The sequence below is a fragment of the Mirounga leonina genome, unplaced genomic scaffold (genome assembly GCF_011800145.1).
Source record: "Mirounga leonina isolate KUSES-001 unplaced genomic scaffold, KU_Mleo_1.0 Mir_151, whole genome shotgun sequence".
Classification (NCBI taxonomy): Eukaryota; Metazoa; Chordata; class Mammalia; order Carnivora; family Phocidae; genus Mirounga; species Mirounga leonina.
This window is the reverse complement of record NW_023270377.1, coordinates 31,750,731-31,775,704: the sequence shown is the minus strand read 5'-3', so window position 1 is coordinate 31,775,704 and position 24,974 is coordinate 31,750,731. Positions and strand designations below refer to the sequence as shown.

The 24,974-nt window shown below is 33.9% G+C and overlaps 1 protein-coding gene across 9 annotated transcripts in view; it reads left to right on the top strand.

Annotated features, from left to right (window-relative positions):
* Positions 1–24,974, top strand: part of NBEAL1 (neurobeachin like 1) — a 192,830-nt gene that overhangs the window by 73,901 nt on the left and 93,955 nt on the right. For all 9 annotated transcript variants that reach the window (XM_035007342.1, XM_035007340.1, XM_035007339.1 and 6 more), the window contains 14 exons: positions 2,038–2,123; positions 6,135–6,224; positions 8,830–8,998; positions 9,447–9,580; positions 10,270–10,429; positions 10,536–10,638; positions 11,395–11,551; positions 13,032–13,190; positions 15,049–15,208; positions 19,389–19,477; positions 21,463–22,038; positions 22,363–22,538; positions 23,260–23,413; positions 23,704–23,832. In XM_035007342.1, coding sequence (XP_034863233.1) covers positions 2,038–2,123; positions 6,135–6,224; positions 8,830–8,998; positions 9,447–9,580; positions 10,270–10,429; positions 10,536–10,638; positions 11,395–11,551; positions 13,032–13,190; positions 15,049–15,208; positions 19,389–19,477; positions 21,463–22,038; positions 22,363–22,538; positions 23,260–23,413; positions 23,704–23,832 — 2,342 coding nt within the window. The remainder of the gene's footprint in view (positions 1–2,037; positions 2,124–6,134; positions 6,225–8,829; positions 8,999–9,446; positions 9,581–10,269; positions 10,430–10,535; positions 10,639–11,394; positions 11,552–13,031; positions 13,191–15,048; positions 15,209–19,388; positions 19,478–21,462; positions 22,039–22,362; positions 22,539–23,259; positions 23,414–23,703; positions 23,833–24,974) is intronic.

The window sequence follows — 24,974 nt, the reverse complement described above, 5'->3', positions numbered from 1 at the left end:
GCCCCCCACACCTCCAACTTGATTGGCATATTATTGACATAAAACATGGGTAAGTTTAAGAAGTACAATGTAATGATTTGATACACATGTATATTGCAAAATGATTACCACAATAAGGTTAGTTAGGACCTCTGTCCCTCACATAATTACAATGCTTTACATGTGTTGTGATAACATTTAAGAGCTACTCTCTTAATAACTTTTTGGGATATAATACAGTACACCATACTTTTTTTGGTAGGCATAAATAAAGCAAACCTTTAGGAATTTTTCAAATATCATCCATAATAAGGTCTGTATTAGTCTGTTAGGACTGCTGTAACACAGTACCACAGACTTGGGTGGCTTATACACTATTTCCTCACAATTCTGGATGTTATAATTCCAGGATCAAGTTTCCTTCAGGCTTGGTTTCTGTTGATGACTCTTCCTGGCTTGTAGATGGCTACCTTCTCAGTGTGTCCTCACATGGTGTCCATCTTCCCTTGGTGTATGTGCAAAAAGAAAGATGTCTATTCCTCTTCTTATAAGGGACATTATTTAACCTTAGTTACCTCCTTAAAGACCTTATCTCCAAATTATAGTCAGTCATATAGGGGGTTAGAGCTTCAACATAGGAGTTTGGGGGGACATAATTCAACATATAATATTGCCAATACTTTTGACAGATTTTAATAAATTGTTGAAACAAAATATAAGCCTGTGTTTATAAGAAATCATATGACTGATTCTAAGATCATGTAAGTCTTGTTCTAGAACTGGTCATTTTTATAATTTATATATTAATGTACCTGAAGAAATGAGGACAGAAGAATTAGGAGACCTTGGATAAGATTACAAGCTATTTTTGTTTTGGCTTTTTCCTTTTCTTTTGGCTGTGATTTTAAAGATACACACTGATTGTTATTATTGGATCATAACTATTTTCAAAGTAATATCTGTATTCTAGTAGGATGTTCAGGAGGTAAACTTCTAAGAATTCATATATATTAACTGCAGAAGAGCTATTATATGTAAAAATGTCTTTTTTAGGTTACATAGGAGTTTTGAGTTGAATGGGACTGCCTAGACTTTGAAAGTTTATATTAGAACCTTATCATTACTGTAAAACTCACCAAAATATTTGAAAGTGATCTAAAATCTAAATAAATTATAAGTTAATAATAAGTCATTTGGTGTAGTCATTACAGCTTATATAGTTTGGATTTTATTTTCATAATTTTTCCAACTTATGATTCTACTCTTATAAATAATAATTTGTTGTATAGTCTTCATAATGATTGTTTTGAAGGGCTGCATAATATTTCATTGAATCTATATTGCATGACTTACTTAGGTTGTTTATAATTTTTAATTTGATATAAACTTCAAATATTAAATAATATGAACTATTGTACTTTTAATGTTTTTCCTTATTTGGATGGGTTTACTTATGATAAATCCCAGGATAAATATTCAAAGTGTTCGAATTTTTTTTTTTGGCTCTCAATACATGTTGCCTAACCAGTTTCCAAAAGGTGTATACCAGTTCACAGTGCATACTAGTAAAACGTAAGTATACTAGTTTCGCCACAGCCTTACTAAGATGGAATGGTCAGTACTGTTTCCTCCATTTTTTGATTTAAGATGGAACCTTGTTGTAGTTTGTATTCTTTGATTTTTTAGGAAGTCTTGTTAATTTACTGTTCAGTTTCTGTGATATCTACTCACATTATTGGCTGATTATTTTGCCATTTTGTCTTATAAATTTAAATTACATTAGACAAGCTAATAGGTAAATTTTGTTATATTTGATGTTAGTTTTTTAATACCATATAAAATTTCCTTTCTGTAGTGGAGATCAAACCACTCCCCAGCTTTTCTAGGTTTTAGACGAACTGGAGGTGATGGAAAAATAAAATTCATGTTGGCTAGTATGTTTTGACTGTGTTGAGTAGCTTGAAACAACTTAATTTTAAATTTTATCTAATTACACAGAACCAAAGAGGCCATATATATTCAGTGATGTTTGTGTATATGTGTATAAATAATTTTCAGGTCCAAACTGTTTAAGCCCTTGGAAATTTCAGGAGTCTGACATGGCTGAACTGCCTGGTAACATCCTTCTTCATTACACTGCAAAGGTGAGAGTAAATGCATGGAGTGTGTCTAGTTGTAACTATGCTGTGAACTAAAATTCCTTTTTTGTTCCTTTTGTCATTTCAATGGATAATTGAGAAAGACAGTCTTGAATTTCCATTAAAAAATTACTAATTTTCAAAAGAAGAGGAGAAGCAATAAAAATTAAGGTGTACTTCTCAACTAGGATTCAAATGTTAATCATTATGTCATCCCAGTAGGATGAGTGGGAATCGTTGTGGTGGGAATTTGTACTAATGAATTGACATCAGTGAATGAAACTGTTTAAACTTATATTATCCTACTTTTTTGGAAGGAGAGATTAAACAGAATTATGCTCAACATTTTTTTGTTTACTTTTAAAATTATTGCAAGAAAACAAACCAAAAAAAATTGAAATGTTTATTTCAGAAGGAGAAAAAAGAAACTACTTACATGCATAGCATGCATTGTCCTTTTTCCTTCAAAGACCTACCTAGCGAAAGTAATTAAGGTCAGCAAGGGCTGAGGGAAAGATCAAATGTAGAACTGGGAGGAAGAAAAGGAAAAATGGCATAAACAACATTAGTTGCCTTCATTATACTAAACATTGACCCAGAAGATGCTTTTTGTGAGATTATACACTGTAGAATTTTTTTTCTAGGTTAGCCAGCTAGTACATGGTCATAATTTATTACTTTGAATTCTTATTTGTGATATTTGACCTAATAAAATGTACCTATCATTTGTATTCCCCTTTTATTTTTATTAATTTCAAGCCTAGAGAAGTTGAAAGAATGGTAAACTGAAATTGTGTATACTGTCCACCTGAATTCACCAATTATTAACATTTTGCCATACCTGTTGACTTTGTCTCCAATCTTTTGTGAAGGCAGATTGACATAGCTATCAGACACTTTACCCCTAAATATTTCTATGTAATCATTAACATACCTAGGAAAATTATCAATAGCTTCCGTACTATATAACTCATTCAGATTTTCCCAGTTTTCCCAAAAATATTTTGTTTAGCCTTTTAAAGACTTAAATCTGGATCAAGGTTCATGCCTTGCATTGACTATAATGTCTCTTGGGCCTCCTATTTTTTTAGTGTTTGCCTTTTGTAACACTGACTTTTTCCAGAGATATGTTTGTCTGCTGAACTAGACTTCAAGTTATTTTCTTCGCAGGAACTATATCATATATATTTATTTTCACTCTATTATAAGTAGATAGGAAATAATTGAATTTAATCTCACTAAGGTATTTGTATTTGGTAGTGTATTTGGTATCTCACATGTTCTAGACATGTGATAGCTGAGTCTTTTTGACATTATGGTTGTCATATTCTCTTTTCACATTTAAACTTGATAACATTAGGTTGAATTTTTACTATTGGAATTTCCAGCAGTAAAAATTCTGTAATAAGAAAATAGCTGGGACGCCTGGGTGGCTCAGTTGTTAAGCGTCTGCCTTCGGTTCAGGTCATGATCCCAGGGTGCTGGGATTGAGCCCCACATCTGGCTCCCTGCTCCAAGAGAAACCTTGCTTCTCCCGCTCCCACTCCTCCTGCTTGTGTTCTCTCTCTCAGTGTGTCTATCTCTGTCAAATAAATAAATAAAATCTAAAAAAAAAAAAAAAAGCATTAAAAAAAGAAAATAGCTATTATTATTCTTCTTCAAGAAACTCAGTATGACAAATATATGCAATAAACAGTTTCTTGGAAGACTATTTCTTGAAAATGGTGATAATATCATGATATGAGGGTTCTATGGTTAACAGAGTTTGGGAAATGTTGTATTCTGTACACCCATTTTGGAGATTGATGATACACTTGAAAAAGCTTATTAGAATCTTGTTGGAAACTAGTTTACTTTTGTTTTATCCTACTTTTCATCAGTTATTTGAGCATAGAACATGTTCTGTTTTTTAATCTCACAAGTGCTAGTCTGGGAAAAGCTGCTCTAGAGGATTTTTTGACAGTCAACAATTTTTCTTTTTGTACTCATTTGTAGGAGGTGTTAAACCATTCATTGTTGATAATTTTTTGTGTCTTCTCCAAGCCAAGAATTGTGCTGAACTTTCAGGATATAAAGATGAATAAAGTGTCTGACTTTAAGAAGCTTGTAACTTAAACTGAAGTAAATATGTAAAAAAACAATAAGTGCAATATAATTTTATGAGCATTTTTCTTTTTAGCTACCATTTATTATTTACACTATATTAAGCACTATGCTAAATGTTTTACATGTATTGTTTCACTTAACCCTTCACAAAAACTCTAAGGGGTATATGATATTACCTGTGTCTTTTATAAGCTCTAGTTTTCTGAGGCTCAGTAAAGATAAGTAACTTGCCTAGCCTCATAATTCTAGTGAATGGTAGGGCTAGAGTTAGAACTCAGCCTATTTAATGCATATTCTTAACCACTATACAATATTTCTGTGTTGGAATTATGTACAAAATACAGTGAGCAACAAAGGTGAGTGGTTGGTTCTTTCAGGAGGTTAGAAGATTGTGTTTTAAAAGGAAGAGTTGAGTAGGGATGTGCCAGGCATAGCAAGCAGCATCTAAAAGGCACATACTGTAAAATTGGGATCTACATTTTTTGGGTTTAGGGCACTAAGCAAGCAGGAAGAGAAGATGGCAGGAAATTAAATTAGAGGGCACATGGAGGCCCGATGATAGCAAACCTCCCATGCCAGGCCAAGTAGGCAATGGACAGGACAGGATTTTGAGGAGAAGAACAAAATATGATAAGGTTTGCATTTTAGAGAAAGGTCTCAAGTTGCACTATGAAAGTTGGATTGGAGGGATAGGAGATGGGAGGCAGCCATGCCATTAGGAGATTTATTGTGTGAGGATAGGTCATAGATAAACAAGACCCAAACTAAGGTAGTAATGGGAGAAAGACATTTCTGTCTCTGAGACTAATACAGTTTTACATTGAGTTAAATGTAAACTCAGCTTACATTTGTTTTATTAAAGCATTTTTTTCTCAGTTGCCTTAAGAAGAAAGCAACTAATGCATCATTTGTGCTAAAATTTGTAGGGTTTTTGTTTTTTTTTTTTTGGAATGGTGATTGGATTCAAGGATGCTTCATTATCTGCAAATTCACAGATTGAACATGAAGTTATATGCTTTATAATTCTTTATGGAAGTTAACAAATAAGTTTGACAATTTCTAGGATGATGGACTAGACTCTGAGTATGAATATAACCAGAATTGTCAATAACATGAAAGAAAATAGTGTCGTATGCCTGTGATTGGATTTTTATATCATATTTTTCTCTTTCGTGATTTCTGTATCACATTTATACACATATTTTATTTGTATCAATGAAATTATGCCTAGCGAAATACTGATGGGAATAAAGCATTGAATTTTTTGAAGAGCCAAAAATATGTTTGCATATATTGGTTTAAAACTTTTATTTTTAATTTTTTTAACTTCACAGAATTAATTTGGTTGAAGTATAGTTGACACAATGTTACATTAGTTTCAGGTGTACAACATAGTGATTTGACAAGTCTGTATGTTATGCTGTGCTCACAACTGTAACTACCATCTGTCACCATACATCAGTTACAGTACCACTGACTGTATCTCCTATGCTTTACCTTTTTTCCCTGTGACTTACTCATTCCACAGCTGGAAGCCTATATGTTCCACTTCCCATCACCCACTTTGCCCATGACCCCCTCCTCCGCTCCCCTCTGGCAACCATCAGTTTGTTCTTAAAAGAGAAAAAATTTTAAACTGTGGTGATTGGTGAGTAAGTTGTTGCTATAACTCATTGGTTGGATGGCAAGCAGCAGTGACTTAGTTTTGATGAGTGAGTGCTTTAGAATCTAGTCCCTCATTCTTTTAAGAGGCAGTCAGAATAGTAATACTAAACTTCATGTTGTAAGCATCTTATCATTGATTATAATATATACCCTTTTAAATTATGGTGAAATGTTTCATATATAGTTAAAATTATGTTTTGTCCTCATTGTGCTTAGATGTTTGCCATATTTTCCTTTTATTCTTAGGCCTGCAAAAATTCAATCTGTCTTGATTTATCTACTAATTGTTTGCATGGAAGATTAACAGGAAACAAAGTAGTGAACTGGGACATTAAGGTAAGTTAATGATGAGCAACATATAATGTAAGTTTACTGATCCTTTTAAAGAGTTTATCTTTTAAGCACCACCAGACTGATCTGAATAATAACTCCCAGTGAAAATTTTTGCAGGCAAGATACACAGTTTGAAGTATAAACAAATAAATAGTTGAATGATTAACTTGCTTGAAATGTAGTTACCTTCTTAAACTCTGTCATGAATTTAACAGTTTCCTTAAGAAGAATATACTGCCTTGGTTCATTGCTTTGCTTTTAAGGTATTTAATCCCTGGCAGATTTCAACCCCTCCTAACCTCTCAGGGACTTCATTGATTATCCTTTTTCTCCTGTATCACATACTTCTGTCTGTAGTCTCCTGTCTATTAGCTTTAAACACAGAGCTTTCTGTGAGGCTAAAGATGAGTGACTTTTCCTCTTCCCCACATCCCCCTCTAGCTATCATATTTTGTCTGCCTTCTTGATGTGCCTCGTATTTATGTGTCAGTTGGACATAATGCCTTTGGTTCTAAGAGACCTCTGCTTATTTTCCGAGACTGAGTTAACTGCTCTTGTCATGAGTACCTGTAACACTTTATCATTTCACTTATTGTGAATAGTGACTTGCTTGATAGTTTGCTTGCTTTGATTCTCCAGTAGTCCTTCAGAACTTCGAAAGGAGGTACTATGGCTTTTTTTCACTAGTGCCTCGTACGAGGATATGCAGTAACATTGTTGACTGAATTATTAAATTAATAAAGGGTATTTAGATTAATATGAAAGTCAAGTTAGAGATACCCTAGTCCCTTGCAATTTATCTTAAATAGAAATTATAGCCTAAGTAAAATTAAAAATATAGAAGATGGTTATAAGGCAACTTGCTGGTAAATCAGCAGAACAATCCTTTTTATCTTTTTTTTTTTTTTTTAGATTTTATTTATACATTTTAGTGAGAGGGCACAAGCAGGAGGAGGGGCAGAGGGAGAAGGATAAAGAGAGAATCCTCAAACAGGCTCCCTGCTGAGCGGGGAACCCGGCACTGGGCTGTCCCAGGACCCTGAGATCATGACCTGAACTGAAATCAGGAGTTGGACGCTCAATGGACTAAGCCAGCCAGGAGTCCCCAAAGTCCCTTTTAACTTGTAGTCAGTTAACACCAATCAGATATGCTTATTGTTTCAGTGGATCAGAGATCATTAGGATCTTGCCAGTGTAAAATGAATCTGTCAATTCATGTCAGTCTCATGTTATTCATGTGGTATAAAGCATTTTTCTCTTTGACTTTGAGATGAGACCACTTAATTTTACCTGTTAAAATAGTAAGATTTATGACATTTGTCCATTCATAAGTTAACTTTTTCTGTCACTTATAAGATTGGCTTTAAAGGCTAGTTGCATGTATTACTTATACAGAAAGCTGATTATTTCTGCTGTACATTATACTTGAAAATCAAAGTAGTTTTTGGGGCCTTGAGTTACAACTATGGGGAAATCCAATGGGAACAGAATTACTAAGAATGTTCATTGTATTCTTTTTCCTTCAGAAAATTATATTTTACTTTTTTTGTTTTTGTTTTTTTTAAGAGGTTTTTTAAACTAGTTTCAGAGGTAGAATTTAGTGATTCATCAGTTGCATATAACACTAAGTGCTCATTATATCAAGTACCTCCTTAATGCCCATCACCCAGTTATACCTTCCCCCACCCGCCTCCCCTCCAGCAGCCCTCAGTTCGTTTCCTGGAGTTCAGTATCTCTTACGTTCATTGTATTTTTATACTGCAACAAAATCAAACACAAAAATAGTTAAATGACAACTGAGAAAAAAAATACTTGCTATCCAAAAAGTTAAGTTACTTACTAATACCTTAAAAATCAGTATGAAAAACAGGCAAAAAGTATGAAGAGGGTTGTTTAATCAATGAAACTGAGTCTAGATGGTAGATCAGAACATGTTAGCAGTTAATGATGGCTCACCTAGGGTAGTACCCAGTTTGTCAGACACTAAGCACTCCTTTATTAGCTTACTTAATCCTGCTACCAACTTTACAAAGTGGGAATTATTATTATCCTCATTTTACAGAGGAAAAAATTGAGGCCAGAGAGATTAGTAACTTGTTAAAGAATATGGACTGTATTTTGTTAAGCTATGCAAAGCAAAGTAGTCACTTTGAACCTCGGTTGAAACCACCCACGTCACCTTTTTCGTTAAGTGAAAGGAGAGGAGTCAGTCATATTTCTACCACCAAATGTATTTTTTTCTTAATTTATTTTGTTGTTCATTATACTTAATTGCCTTATGACAGTTGTTTCCTCTTCTATCATTAGTGTTACATTATAAAGTTTACTTATGGAGTCAAATTTGGATTGCCTGTGTTTGGAATCCCTAAACTTTGGAAAACAAAGGTGCAGTAAAAATGGTCTGGCATAGTCTTGAATATTGATTATGGTGACCCCTGTGGCTACTCTTTAGAGCATCCGCCCAAATAAGGGTTCCTTTACATTAGATTATCCTGTACATTGCCCAAAAGTTTAGTAAATTGTAACCTCGTACACAGTTGTGTGAATATTAAATGACAAAATTGTCCTTGTTTTTTAAGATTAAAAAATTGTAGTTTTCTTTTTTCAGGACATCATAAACTGCATAGGTGGATTAAATGTACTGTTTCCTCTGTTGGAACAAATCAGCCACTTTGGTGAAGGACAGATTTCTGAAGGAATGAATGAAAGTTCAGTTTCTGAATTAATAACGCCTGTAGAAGGAGATTGGGTCATATTGACCTCCACAAAGGCATCAGGTATTAAGATGAAATTAACACAAAATAGTCATTGAGAAATTTAATAATTGAAAAGTAGTTAAAAATGTCTTGCCACCATTAGGAAGAAACTTAACCATTTGTAGCTGAAGCAGCCCACCCCTAATTTTACTAATGTAATTCAAAAAGTTCATAATGCCTTAGTCAAAAAAATTAAGAAGTTGGTTTTACTCTTGACTATCCTTAGTTTGTACTATTAGTGGAAATATGACAGAATTGCTAAATTTATGGTAGAGAAAATATTTGCATGTGTATGTAAGTATACGATATGCAGTCACTGCTTTCTCTGATACGTGCATTCTGCAAGTGACCTTTGGAAGCAAATTGCTCAACCAAATTTCTTCTTTGTTACAATGTGCATTTTAACATGGAAAATGTGATGTAAAAGTGATTAATTATGATAATTAATGACATGTTCACAATTCCTCAGAGTCAAGATTAGAAAGAAATTTAATTGCAACATTTATCTTGATTGTGAAACACTTCATTCAAAGACATCCTATCAACCAGGACAATCTTATTCACTGCCATGGAGTTGCCACTCTTGGTGCCTTACTTCAGAAGGTGAGCTAGTTAAACATTTGTAGATGTGACTAATGATTGTAATTAGCAGTTTGTCTTTAGAAGGTTTTTCTTCTTACTAAGGAAATTTTTTTTAAATAACACTATTATGGTTTCAGTTATATTCGTGAATGTAATTTTATTTCACAAGCAGATTTTTAAAACCTACTTTGGAATCACCTTTTTACAAGAATTACTCATCTTATATAATAGTATATAATCTTTAATATATAGGACTTTGTTAGTATTGGTATTTGGGATATTTGATTAAGAGTGTCTTAGGAGGGGCACCTGGGTGGCTCAGTCATTAAGCGTCTGCCTTTGGCTCAGGTCATGATCCCGGGGTCCTGGGATCGAGCCCCACATCAGGCTCCCTGCTCCGTGGGAAGCCTGCTTCTCCCTCTCTCACTCCCCCTGCTTGTGTTCCCTCTCTCGCTGGTCTCTCTCTGTCAAATAAATAAACAAAATCTTAAAAAAAAAAAAAAAAGTGTCTTAGGAATATGACATTAGGAAAATATGTTCTAGTGTACATTGGAAAATTAAAGTTTTTATATTTTTGTTTATATTTTTTATTTGTTTATATTTTTGTAACAGAGATTCTCATGTAGTGATGTTCTGAATTAATCACTTGAAATTAAATGTAGCTTAATGATAATTGAAATTTACAGAACCCTTATCTGTTTGGATTTCAGGTGCCAAGCTCCTTGATGGATGTTAATGTACTGATGGCAATTCAGTTACTAATTGAACAGGTATCATTAGAGAAAAATATACAGCTCTTGCAGCAAATGTATCAATATTTACTCTTTGACTTCCGTATTTGGAACCGTGGAGATTTTCCCTTTCAAATTGGTGAGAGCAGTCCGTTGGATCAAATTTTACATTTGTTTTAGAAATTTATAACTGCCTGTGGGATTTTATTTTAGGTGTTCATTTAAGAGTGAACTTTGTATTTTAGGTCACATACAGTATCTTTCTACCATCATCAAAGACAGCAGGAGAGTTTTCCGAAAGAAGTATGGTGTGCAGTTTCTCCTCGATACACTTAGGATTTATTATGGGTATGATGTCCTTGCTCCTTCTTAGTTTGATATTGTTTTCTGCCTGCTGGTTGCTTGGAATGTTTAGATTATTTATAAATTCTGATATCCTTTAACTTAAGAAAGACAAGAAAGTGTGGAGTAAAATGATGAACAGTGGATCACATAGATTGGGTTTGAATCTTGTGTTTCATTAATTGTCTGGCTGTAGGCAACTTAACTTTTCTGTGCTGAAGTTTCCTTTTTTTTTTTTTTTTTTTTAAAGATTTTATTTACTTATTTGACAGAGAGAGAGATAGCGAGAGCAGGAACACAAGCAGGGGGAATGGGAGAGGGAGAAGCAGGCTTCTTGCCGAGCAGGGAGCCCGATGCGGGACTCGATCCCAGGACCCTGGGATCATAACCTGAGCCGAAGGCAGACGCTTAACGACTGAGTCACCCAGGCACCCTGTGCTTAAGTTTTCTTGTCTGTGACAAGGAAATAATAAGCCTATGTTTGTTTTGAGGATTAAACTAAATGCATTAATAACATGTAAGGCACTTAAAACTATGTCTGCCACTTACTGTTGTTTAAATATAAGCTATTTTAACTATTTATATCTTTGTCATTGAAACCCAAGGTTTTCCTTAAAAGGAAAAAGAAAACAAAGATACCATGAATTCTAATAATTACATGGAAGCATCTTTTTTTTTAAACTATGGGTTCTTTTGTACAAAAAGGCATTAAAATGTAAACATTTTACATTTCAATTCTTGCACTTTTACTTTCTCTTTCAGGAGTGATTGTAAATATAGTGAGCTGTCTCTAGATGACGTTCGAACAATAAGGACTTCTTTGTATGGACTAATTAAATATTTTCTGTGCAAAGGTGGAACTCATGAAGAGATACAGAGTATTATGGGTTACATAGCTGCTGTCAATGAAGAAGAACAGGTATTATGCCCAAGAAAAGTCTGTTTTTTCTTTTTCACACTTAAGTTGCTCTCTCATCTTCTTTTAAAATTACACATATATTAAACATTTTAACAGTAAAATGTTTATTATGTGAAATACAATATTATGCAGTTAAAGAAATAAATTTTAATCTCCTAACTGAAAGTTTAATAAAATAGATGGTAATACAATAAAATATTTTAGTTAGCTAGAAAGTAGTATCTGGAAATAGTTGTTCTGGCAGTTCTGAAGACTGTTTTCATAGGCCACATCATGTATATTTACCTACCATCAAAGATACTGGGCAGATTTCTAACATGAATTTTAACATAGGTTCATAATTTTTCATAAAGAGTAAATTATATTTCTATTTTTAGATACTTTTACATACATTATTCATTTATACCTCAGAGCTACTCTTTAAGACAGTGGTTCTCAATGTATGGTTCCTGACCAGATTTACCTGGGAACTTGTTATAAATGCATACTTACTGAACTAAGCCTTCCAGGTGTTTATGGCGCATGATAAAATTTGAGAACCACTGATGTAAAATATACAGACCAGGAATTAATCTTCCCACTTGCACATTTGGAGTACATGTTCAGATAGATTAGGTGACTTAAAAAGTCATACAGCTGACAAACCGGGGAATAGAACCCAGGTGTATTTACTGCTATTTCTGTGCTCTTTCTGTATACCACTCTCAACACCAAACTTGAGTATCCTTAATTTATGTTGACTCAACTATTTTTGCTCTTTGATGAAGTATTCTTTGTGTACTTAGATATTACATGACTTCATAATTGATACTATATAGATGAGTTAACTTAAGCTATTTCCCCATAAGGTTAGTCTACTTCAGAAGCTTCTTCTTATCTAGAGTAACCAGTAGCCATCTTATTTCATGATAGCTGTTGTCACCCACTGTGATTCATTGCCAGTGATATTTTTTTGGTCAATTCAGTCAAAGAGGTATTTATTGTAAGCTTACTATATACATAGAATAATACTAGATATTATAGGTATGTTACAGTGAATGAATTAGCATTCTCTTAGCCTAACAGAGGCAAGGGTGGATAAGAGAGGTTTATAAATAATTATGAAACAAACAAACAAAGACTATGATAATAGCTATAAGAGAGAAACAAAGTCCTATGAGGTTTTCATAGGAGAGTATTACATGTTGAGGAGACCAGGAAGGGCTTTATGGAAGACATGGCTTTTTATGTGGCTAAAGCAATATAGGTATGGCTCAGCAGGTGAGTATGCATATTGAGAGGATATACAAAAAGAAATAAGTCAAAAGCATAATGGTGGTAAAAGGCAGGGCTATTTCAGAAGACATCAGACCATTCAGTTAAGCTCTAAAACGTTAGTGTATATAGGATTTAGTTTAAGTAACTGTTTGTGGTTTATGACTTTATTTGTGCTTCCATATATGAGTGTGGTTGTTTGTTTTGTGTTGTTTAATTTTAAAAGCTCTTCGGAATTTTGGATATGCTCTTCAGTCTCCTCCGTACCAGCCCAACTAGAGGTCAGCTTTTCTTACTGCTGTTTGAACCAGGAAATGCTGACATACTTTATGCCTTGCTCTTAAATCAGAAGTACTCTGACAGACTAAGAGAAATAGTTTTTAAGGTACAAACATTTCTTAAGCATCTTTATATTTGGGGACATTTGTGAGTATATGAATTTATTTGTAAATATCCATTTTATGAATGTAAATTCTTTTTTCATATCTACTCTAATTTTAAATTGTTGTAGGGGTACCTGGCTGACTCAGTAGGATAAGTGTCCAACTCTTGATCTCAGTTCAGGTCTCAATCTCAGGGTCATGGGTTCAAGCCCTGTGTTGGGCTCCATGTTGGGCATGAAGCCTACATTAAAAATTAATTAATTAATTAATTCTGCAGTCCGTTTTGATATATATTTTTCATGTTTTGAACATTTAAAAACTAATCATATTGTAATCTGATCAGTTTAGTGGAAGATCCACTTTGTTATATCATCCTTAGTATAAAACCTCTCATTTCCCTTTTTTGCCTTTTTTTTAAAAAACGCTTTTTTAATTTGAGTATAATTGATACACAATGTTACAGTAGTTTCAAGTGTACAACATAGTGATTCTACAAGTTTATACATTATGCTATGCTCACAAGTGTAGCAACCATCTGTCACTATACAATGTTACTACAATATCATTGACTACCTTTTATTCCCTGTGCTCTTACCTTTTACTCTTGTAACTTACTCATTTCATAACTAGAAGCCTGTACCTCCCACTCCCTTTCACTAATTTTGTCTCATCTCTCTTTTGACTTAACCATGGGTCTGTGTGGCAGGTCAGACATTTTAGCAGTTAATTATAATCACTAACCTTATGTAGTACCCACTATTTGTCAGGCTGTAAACATTCTTCATATATTAGCTAACTTAGTCCTTTCAAAAACTTCATGAAGTGAATATTATTAGTCCCATTTTACAGATAAAGAATCTGAGGCCAGGAGGTTAGTAACTTGTCAAAGGATAATGAATATATTTTGTTGAGCTATCCATAGTAGTCACTTTGAGCTTCATCCACTTCACCTTTTTTGTTTAAAAAAAAGAAATAGAGGAGTTAGTCATATTTCTACTTATTCATTATGCCTGATTGCCTGTGACATTTGTTTCCTCTTATATCATTAGTGTTACATCATAATGTCTACATATGGGGTCAAATTTGGATTGCCTATGTTTGGAATCCCTAAACTTTGGGAAACAAAGGTGCAATAAAAATGATCTGGCATAGTCTCTCATGAGTATTAATTATGGTGACCCCTGTGGCTGCTCTTTAAAGTATCTGCCCAAACAAATGTTCCTTTATGGAGATTAAATGTTAATTTCTCCAAAAATGGCCTTATATGGATTGTTCATCATATTATCTGCCAAAATTACCCTTTCCGTAGGGTTTCAGTATGTCACTTTTAAAACGTTGATCTCACTTCAAAAAGTATGGGATTACTAATTCATTCTCCCATTTTGGCATATGGATGTGCTTCACAAAATGTTTCCTTGTTCTTGAAAAACATTTTGATAACTGTTACATAAATGTTACATAAATTACTAGGTTGATCTCAAAGTATCTTTTTCTCTTTTATAACATACTTTTGTTTTTCATGGAGGCTTGTTTCTATCTAAGCCTTACCCATTAAAAAGGAAGTTTTAAGTTATTTCTTTGATCTGCAAGAAATATATGTAAACTACAGTTTTAAATATATTAATTATTTAAATACAAATGCATTTTAGTTCAATTTCTTCTTAAATCCATTTTTTAATGAGAGTATGATTCGGAGTATTCCTCCCTGTTACTGCTGGGTTTGTTCGTTTGTTACACTTAAGGAATAAAATGATGCTCCAAAATGATGCTTGTACAGTAACATTATATTCAATATTAACTTAAGTGACAGACTGTTCTTAGTTCTCTGTACTGAGAAGTATGTATCACTGCTGTGACCAGGTTATGGAACAAATGTTGAAATGCACAAATGTTTATGAACGAAGTAAACAACGTATTCGGCTCAGAGAAGTTGGCTATTCAGGATTGGGACTTCTTCTTAATGAAGCACCCATTAATACCTCTCTCATTAAAAGCCTCATCAATCAGATTATAAATACAGGTATGACTAAAGCTGATAATACTGATATATTTAAGAAATGGTCTTCATAGTAGCATAATTCTATTTGATGGTTCTCAATTTTTTTTCTAAAGGGTTGTTTTTCCTTTTCTTCCTCAGGTTACTTTTTAATTACCTATTATTTGATTCAGCAGGGCTTTTTTTGGGGTACTATTTTTTACTTAACCTTTTTTGTTTTTGTCTCCCCAGGGCATAGTATAGTGCCTTACTTGGTAGGTCTTCAGTGATTGTTTATTGATTGATCAGTAAATAACTGAGTCCTCTGTAATAAGAAAAGGATGCTAGAGAAAATACATACAAAACATTCTGTCTTTTTCTTTGGGGAGCTTAAATCCTTAATTTCAGATATTCTTTCAGATAATCTTTTTAGTTTCTCATTTTTTTTTAATAAAAGTTTTTTAGTACTTACTACAAACTATAGTGTTTATGTCAGATGCTAAGGGTTCAAAAGGTATAAGATAAGGTTCTTTGTTTAAATGGTTTATCTTCTCATTGATAAGGATATAACATATAAGACATGTACATAAAAAGATAAATAATAGTACAAGAACAAAACAGTATGGATAGTGTGTTCAGGCAACCAAAAGAAAAGAGCAGTTATTTAGGGCTTACTCAGGAGACTGTCAAATATTCTAAATCTATTTTCTTTGTAAAATTTAAACATATCTTTAATTCTTATTTTTTTAAAGATTTATTTATTTTAGAGTGCACGGGTGGGGAGGGGCAAGGGAGAGGGAGAGAGAATCCTCAAGCAGACTCCCCGACACAGGGCTTGATCCCAGGACTCCGAGATAGTGACCTGAGTCAAATTAGCTGGTTAATCAGCTGAGCCACCCAGGAGCCCTTCTATAATCCTTTTTTTAAATGAGACAGTTATTTCAGTGTTTATATAACTATTACCCACAATTCATTCTTTGAGAAAGAACTTGAAAAAGGAGAAGATAGCTGGAAGCATCACAGTTCTTGATTTCAAACTATACTATAAAGTTATAGTAATCAAAACAGCATGGTGCTAGCATAAAAACACACATAGACCAGTGGAACAGAATTGAAAGCCCAGAAATAAAACCATATATATCTGGTCAACTAGTATTTGACAAGGAATCCAAGAATACTCAGTTGGGGAAAAATAGTCTATTCAATGAATGGTGTTGGGAAAACTGGATATTCATATGCAAAAGAATGAAAATAGACCCTTATCTTACACCACTCACAAAAATTAACTTGAAATGAATTAAAGATTTAAATGTAAGCCCTGAACCATGTAACTCCTAGAAGAAAACATGAGGAAAAGTCCTTGACATTCATCTTGGCAAGGACACTAAAAGCACAAGCGTTAAAAGCAAAAATAAACAAGTGGGACTTTATCAAACTAAAAAGCTTCTGCATAGCAAGAAAAACCATCAACAAAATGAAAAGGCAGTATACAGGGTGGGAGAAAATACTTGTGAATCAAATATCTGAGAGGGGATTAATATCTAAAATATGTAAGGAAATCCTACAACACAGTAGCAAAAAAAAATCCAATTAAAAAATGAGCAAGGTACTAGACACATCACTGGGAGCAAGAGAAACAAAAGCAAAAATGAACTATTGGGACTTCATCAAGATAAAAAGCTTCTGCATAACAAAGGAAACAATCAACAGAACTAAAAGGCATCCTGTGGAATGGTAGAACATATTTGCAAATGAGGGTTAGTATCCAAAATCTGTAAGGAACTTATTAAACTCAACACCCAAAAAACAAATAATCCAGTTAAGAAATGGGCAAAAGACACGAATAGGCATTTCTCCAGAGAAGACATCCAGATGGCTAACAGACCCATGAAAAGGTGCTCAACATCACTTATCATCAGGGAAATACAAATCAAAACCATGATGAGATACCACCTCACACCGGTCAGAATAGCTAAAATTAACAACACAGGAAACAACAGGTGTCGGCAAGGATGCAGAGAAACAGGAACCCTCTTACATTGTTGGTGGGAATGCAAACTGGTGCAGCCACTCTGGAAAACAGTATGGAGGTTCCTCAAAAAGTTAAAAATAGAACCACCCTACAATCCAGCTATTGCACTACTAGGTATTTATCCCAAGGGTACTAAAATACTGATTCAGAAGGATACATGTACCCTGATGTTTATAGCAGCATTATCAACAATAGCCAAACCATGGAAAGAGCCCAAATGCCCAACAACTGATGAATGGATAAAGATATGTGTGTGTACACACACACACACACACACACAATGGAATACTATTCAACCATTAAAAAGTGAAATTTTGCCGTTTGCAATGACGTGGTTGGAGCTAGAGTATATTATGCTAAGTGAAATAAGTCAGTCAGAGAAAGACAAATACCATATGATTTCACTCATGTGGAATTTAAGAAACCAAACGGATGAACATTCGGGAGGGAGGAAGAAAAGGGGGGAAACAAATCATGAGAGACTCTTAGCTTAGAAAACAAACTGAGGGTTGACGGAGGGAGGTTGGTGGGGGATGGGATAGATGGGTGATGGGTATTAAAGAGGGCACTTGTTATGACGAGCACTGGGTGTTACATGTAAATGATGAACCACTGAACTCTACTAAAACCATTATTGAACTGTATGTCAACTAACAAGAATTTAAAAAAAAAAAAAAAATGAGCTAAGGGCCTGAATAGACATTTTTGCAAAGACATACAGATAACCAGTAGGTAGATGACAAGGTGCTCCACATCTCTAATCATAAGGGAAATGTAAATCAAAACCAGAAGGAGATAGCATGTCACCTGTTAAGATCGCTATTACCAAAAAGACAAAGGATAACAAGTGCTGGTGAAGATATGGAGAAAGGGAAACCCTTGTGCACTGTTGCTGGGAGTGCAAATTAGTGTGGCCACTGTGGAAAACAGTATGGAGGTTCCTCCAAAAATTAAAAATAGAACTATCATATAATCCAACAATCCATCTTCTAGTTATATAGCCAAAGAAAATGAAATCGCTATCTTGAAGAGTTACCTGCATCCCCATGTTCATTGCAGCATCATTTATAATAGCCAAGACCTAGAAGCAACCTAAATGTCTCCTGATGGATGAGTGGATAAAGCAAGTGTTTGTGTGTGTGTATGTACACACACACATACACACACACACACATATATATGAATATTATTCAGGGGCACCTGGGTGGCTCAGTTGATTAAGCGTCTGCCTTCGGCTCAGGTCATGGTCCCAGGGTCCTGGGATCGAGCCCCACATTGGGCTCCCTACTTGGCTGGGAGTCTGCTTTTCTCTCTCCCTCTGCCGCCCCTCCCCATGCATGTGCATGCTCTCTCTCAAATAAATAAATAAAATCTTAAAAAAAAAAAAAAGTATATTATTCAGCCATTTGTAACAGAAGAACTTGCAGGGCATTATTCCGCTAAGTGAAATAAGTCAGAGAGGACACATACCATATGGTCTCACTTATAGGTGAAATTAAAAAAACCAACCTCCTGGGGCTCCTGGGTGGCTCAGTCGTTAAGCATCTGCCTTCGGCTCAGGTCATGATCCCAGGGTCCTGGGATCGAGCCCCGCGCCGGGCTCCCTGCTCGGTGGTGAGCCTGCTTCTCCCTCTCCCACTCTCTGCTCGTGTTCCTGCTCTCACTATCTCTCTATCTCTGTCAAATAAATAAAATCTTAAAAAACAAAAAACAACCTCCTAGAGACAGTAGATTGGTAGTTGCCGGGGCTTGGGGTGGGGGGCAGATGAGTGAAGGTGGTCAAAGGGTACAAGCTTCCAGTTATAAGATGAGTAAGTTCTGGGGATCTAATGTGCAACATGGTGACTATAGTTAATAATATTATATACTTGAAAGTTGCTAAGAGAGCAGATCTTAAAAGTTTACCACAAAAGGAAAATGGTAACTATGAAGTGATGGATGTTAACTAACCTTATTGTGGTAATTATTTTGCAGTATATACCTATATCAGATCATCATGTCGTACACCTTAAATTTATACACTGTTTTATGGCAGTTATATCTCAGTAAAGCTAGAAAAAAATAAAGGATATCTATTGCTGACAGCAAGAAAAATAAAAATGAAACAATTATTTTATTATGTAACTATCACTCACAGTTCTTTCTTTGTCTCTCTCTGGAATTTAATTTTAACTTTATTTTTTCCCACCATAGATCCTGCTATTAATTTCAAAGACCTGTTGTCTGTGGTATATATATCTCACAGAACACATATAAATGTCAGGGTGCTTATCTGCAGAAAGGTTAGTAAACTTTTAAGATACACTTTAAAAATGACAGTATTGTTATACTGTGAATAACTTTCATATTGAGTATTTTACACCGGTATAAGTTTTAACTTCTGTTATTTAACACAATTTTATAAATAAGTAATTTCATGTTTTGAGGTGAATTAACTCCATGTAATTATTAAATCAGCATAAAAATGTGTTCTTAGCTTTACATGGTCTCCTGGAACTACTCCCTTTCCACAGTAAAAAATTTATTACAAGACAATAGGTTTTTTTGTCAAGAATCTTAATGATTATGACCATTTCAAATTCATATACCATATTTTAGAATTTCTGAATCTTTTGAAATTTATGGAAAAGTAACCTTGAGTTGCCTTCAATGCATCCCTCTAAGTCAAGAAATAGTTATCCTGTGTGCTTCTTCCTGATTATAGCCTCCTCTCTCTTCCACTAGCAATCACTGACCTATTTAATTTGCTTCCTTGCTTTTCTTTTTAATTTTACTCCCTAATTATGTTATTCTATTATTCCATCAGTAAGTCTGGATGTATATCTTTCTCTTTAACAGCTGTGTATAGTTTTTATTCTGTGGCTATTGTATAAAGTATTACCTAGTTCCCTCCCTGTTCATGGATATTCAGGTTGTCTCCTGTTTTTCTGTGTTAAACTTCTGTTAAGAACTTTTTTACATATATTTTTACTTGTTTTTAGTAATACATCTGTAGGATATAATCCATGAAATGGAATTGCTGTGTCAGAGTATATTCACATACCACATTTTGATGGATTTTGGCATATTGTTCTTGAAGCAGGTTATATAGATTGATCCTTTCCTTTCAGTTTGAAAACAGCTTTCAGTGCAACCTAGTTTTTATCCATTACATGCATATAAAGTAGACATAAAATAAATCTTATTTTATAGAACTTTTAAAGTCAAGAAATCATGAAAATTTCTTTACTAAGGAAAAAAATTAATATTCTGCATCAGTGGAGTAATGGTAGCTCACCGATAGGATTAGTGAGGAAAAGAACTACACGTCATTGTGACTCATTGTGACTTGTTGCTTACTATCTCAGCATCAGCATGCATTAGAGCCCGAGCTAGTAAAGTCCCTACCAACATTATTCATCTCCTATGACACTTGTCAGAGTTACAGATAAAAGAGATTCTCTGAATACTGGGAGCAAGAATTCTTTCCATCTACATAGAAGTTTATGGCTTTGTGAGAAAAATGTCTTAAAGATCTTAACTGAGTATCTGGCAGTGTTTGAGAACTTGTTTTAATCCAAAAAAAATGTGGAATCAGTTGGATAATAGAGATCATACACATTGACATGTCAGTGTCTATTCTTTAATTTCAGTTTCTTTTTCCAGCTAAATAGCAGTATCCATCTTGTTGGAATTAGTGTTTGTACAATTTAGAGTTAACGGGAAAAAAATGTTTTGCAAAAGCAACCATTAACTTTGCCTGGAAAAAAAAATGAGATGGGGAAACATTCTTGGGAGATCTAGGTTCTATTAAAGTATCTGAGTGTCTTACTTACTCCCTTAACCCTAGGGCCAGGAGGGGCTTGGTACACAGTATGTATTCCGTATTTGCTAAACAAATGTAGTAGGTTCATGGAATGTGTTTAGTTGAGAGGATATAACTTTATTACATTTTATATATACCTTCATTCTATTTATATTTTCTCTCTGATCAAATTAAATTAATAACATGAGTGTGTTGACATGTGGTGGATCATTTTTTTCCCTTTTTTTATCTTTCAGCAAATATTTAAGTAGTCTGTACAATGAGTAATATATGCAGATTAGTTAAAAACACAGTTTGTACCCTACAGATAGTTTGTAATCCAGTTAACATAATCTTTTGAAAGTATGTCTTCCCACAGTTTCTCATTAAATTACTTTGTCTCTAAAATAACTGAAAAGAAAATGTTTTTGATGTGAAGTACTGTGTACTTTTTGATGAATTTTGTATTCTTAATCTTTGCAGATTTTACAGATTTTGCAGTCCCAGCCAGATGCAGCACATCAAATATCTCAACAAGTGGGTTGGCAAGACACTTTAGTTAGGCTTTTTTTAAAAACAAATTTTGAAAATGGAAATACTCTCCATAAGCACAGTAGGGCTATTTCAATGAAAGACAGTGATAAAAATTTCTCAGCTGAAGATATTAAGAGGAACTCTGATGAAAAGATCGATGAGGAAAGAATCAACTCTTTTGCCTCAGCTAATGTGTCTTCAGATCAGTGGAGTTTAGAGGATAGACACTCTCTAGACTCACACACACCATTATTTCAAGAAGATAGTTCTGTGGGAGAATTATCTTTCAAATCAGAGAATCAAGAAGAATTCTGGAATAATAACCCTTCACATTTGAGTTTAGATCTCAGTGGAATAGACTCATGTGAACTGAGTGACAGTGGAAGTCACATGCCAGACAGCCTGCCTAGCACACCATCCCCAATAGAATCTACTAAATCATTTTCTGTGCATTCTGACAAAGAGAGCAGCGTCATAAATGATCCAGGGTTTGGTGATGACTTCTCTTTACCTGAAAGCCAAGAGGTAAAATTCCTTATTTGTCCATGTCTATTATATACTTCTAATCCTTAGGAATGTGTAATTATTAACAATTTCATATTATATTCATGTTCTAAGTCTCATGATCTAAGATTCTGGAAACCTTGAAGTCACTAAATTATATCTTGAGAAAAGCAGGTATCTTATTCATCCTCATATCTCTAGGGCCTACTTAGCAAAACTCCGGGTTTATCAAGACACTTTGAAAATATGTTAAATGATGATAGTCAGTATATGTGATGGTTCTTTTTGTGTGCTTTTAACACCACCTCCTTCCTATAATTTAATATTAGTTTATCTTTTTTATAGAGATGTGAGGAGGAGCTTCTTCAATTACTGACAAATATTTTGAACTATGTAATGTGTAAGGGACTAGAAAAGTCTGATAATGGTACTTGGATTGAACGGGGACAAGTGTTTTCAGCACTAACTAAACCAGGAATATCCAGTGAACTACTTCGACCCTCAGATGAAATAAAATTAATGTAAGCATTCAGTTGGTGATTTACTCTTTTCTTTGGGAGTGTATGGGAGTCTAAAATAGTATTTTTTATTGAACATTTATTCAGGATTCAGTGGGTATAGTGAGAGAAAAGGAAAAACTTCATGCTCAGCCCCTTTTCCTCTGTTGCCATTTTAGTGGAATCTAGAGAGAAATCCAAAAGTGTGAGGAGATTTAAATCTTTAGTTTGGGCTTCAGTGATTATATATTCCTTGTTTAAATTAGTTTTTGTAATATCTAAGCATTTGGTTTATTGTGTTCTGCAGTCTTGTCCAAGTTTGAGAGTTTCCATGCTGAGGGAAGCAAGTAGTGTTTTCATTAAAATTACTTCTCTAAAGCATTTAGAGTTCTCTGCAGGGCTAGACCCTCTGTGAGACATAATAAAGCTTTCTTTTCTTACCTGTCCAATTTCCAGCTTTAAAGAAACTTTTAAGTTACCTAATAGAGACTGGAATTTGAATTATTTCAATAGCTTTTTATAGTTAAATAAAACGATAACTTTTACTTTGTCTTTTGTATTATGTTTATTAAAGATAGATACTTCAGAGATTAAAAAGCTGCTTCATTATTATTAAATGTCCTCTGATCCCTGCCAGTGATAGTATATCTTTACAGACATATTAATGAATAACTGGGGTTTTTTTCATGTTTTACTATTTCTCTAAACTTAAAATGATTTTAAGACGATTTTGTTTTGCCCTTAGTTTGCTACAGAACATGTTAGAATGGACAGTCACAGAAAACAGAGAATCAAAAACGAATCCAGTAACTGCTGAAAATGCCTCCCGACTCATCCTGATCATACAGGACTTTCTGCAGTCAGAGGGCCTTGTTAATTCAAACATGTGGACTGAGAAGGTGCAGTAATAACTCTTTGATATTATTTTTCTGGTAGTCAAGGACTTTATTCAACAAAAAAAATTTTGTACCCCCCCTTTTTAGAGCATTAATATTTAATCAGAACAAACATGGATAAAATGTGATAGTTAACCAACTTTGTTAGTTATTACTAGGATAATTCTTTTGCCTTTTACCGATTGAACATTAAGCTAGTTTTGAAATATTTATGATGTGCATTACTGTTGGGGAAAACTCATCAGTAGACTTTAAAACAATGTTTTTATTTCTCAATTTTTCCCTTGTGATAGCTTTTAGACGATCTGATGCTACTCTTTGATGGTCTGTCAGTTTGGTATTCTGAAGGTCAAGTATGGGCAAAACTGCCTCAAATTCAAATCCAGTTGCTTCTAGGATTCATTGGAAGGGGAAATTTGCAGGTTTGTCAATTCTTTTGCGTTATTTTCTATACTTAGCATGCAGCATAGAAGTTATTTGTGTAATAACTAAATGATAATAAATTTTCAGTATTTTAATTTTTTTATTAGTTCCAAAAATATCCAGGATTTCCCTCTAGTTTCAGTTTTGATAATCAGAAAAAGGTTTCAGAGGCAGCTCATTGTTTCCCTCTGATGTATATGACTCAGTATAATTTTAAGTTTTTAAAGGATTTATACATAGCTTATACAAGGAGTCATTACTCATATCATCTATATTTAATGTAGCTAGGAGGTAAACAGCCGGCCTCGCCTATTTATACATGTTTTTATACATGTGCAGTATAAGGCATTATACTGTAAGCATTCAGTTGGTGATTTACTCTTTTCTTTGGGAGTGGATGGGAGTCTAAAATAGTATTTTTTATTGGACATTTATAATTTTTAGGAAAATTATTTTTTGTTTCTTTCAAAATCCTTTTCTGTTTCTTTATTAATCCACAGTTTTACATTATATCTCATACTTTTTTAATTCATCAAACACTGAATACCCACCAAGTATGAGCATTGTGCTAGGATGTCAAAATATAGATAAATAAAATATGGACCCTAGGAATATTAATTATTTCTATTTTTAATTAAAAATTTTAAAGGTTGGACAAATTCCACATGAACTTGAATTTTAAAGGTTGGACAAGTTCCACATGAACTTCCACATGAATTAGTCTATCATCTTTCTGTTTACATTGGAGAACCTGGGCTGGATTAATCATAACATGTATCCCATTGCTATTTACCTGGCCCTTTTTATTTTCTTTTGATATTGGAATTTTAAGTACTTGGTAGGGGTGGGGATGGTTTCTAATATACATAAACTTACCGTAATGTTGATGAGAACATGGAGAGATTAAAATTCCATAAGGTTGCTGTATTTTTAAAAGGCCATAGTTTTCAATGGGTATTTTTTTCTAATTGTAAAAGTAACATGTGCTCATTATGGAAAATACACAGAAACATGAAGAGAAGAAAATAAATCCATCATCCCATAGCCCAAGAAGAAATAACTGTCAATATTTTTCTATGCATAAGTTTTTTCAGATGATTGAAATCTTCACATATTTTGATAATGATAATATGAATAGTAA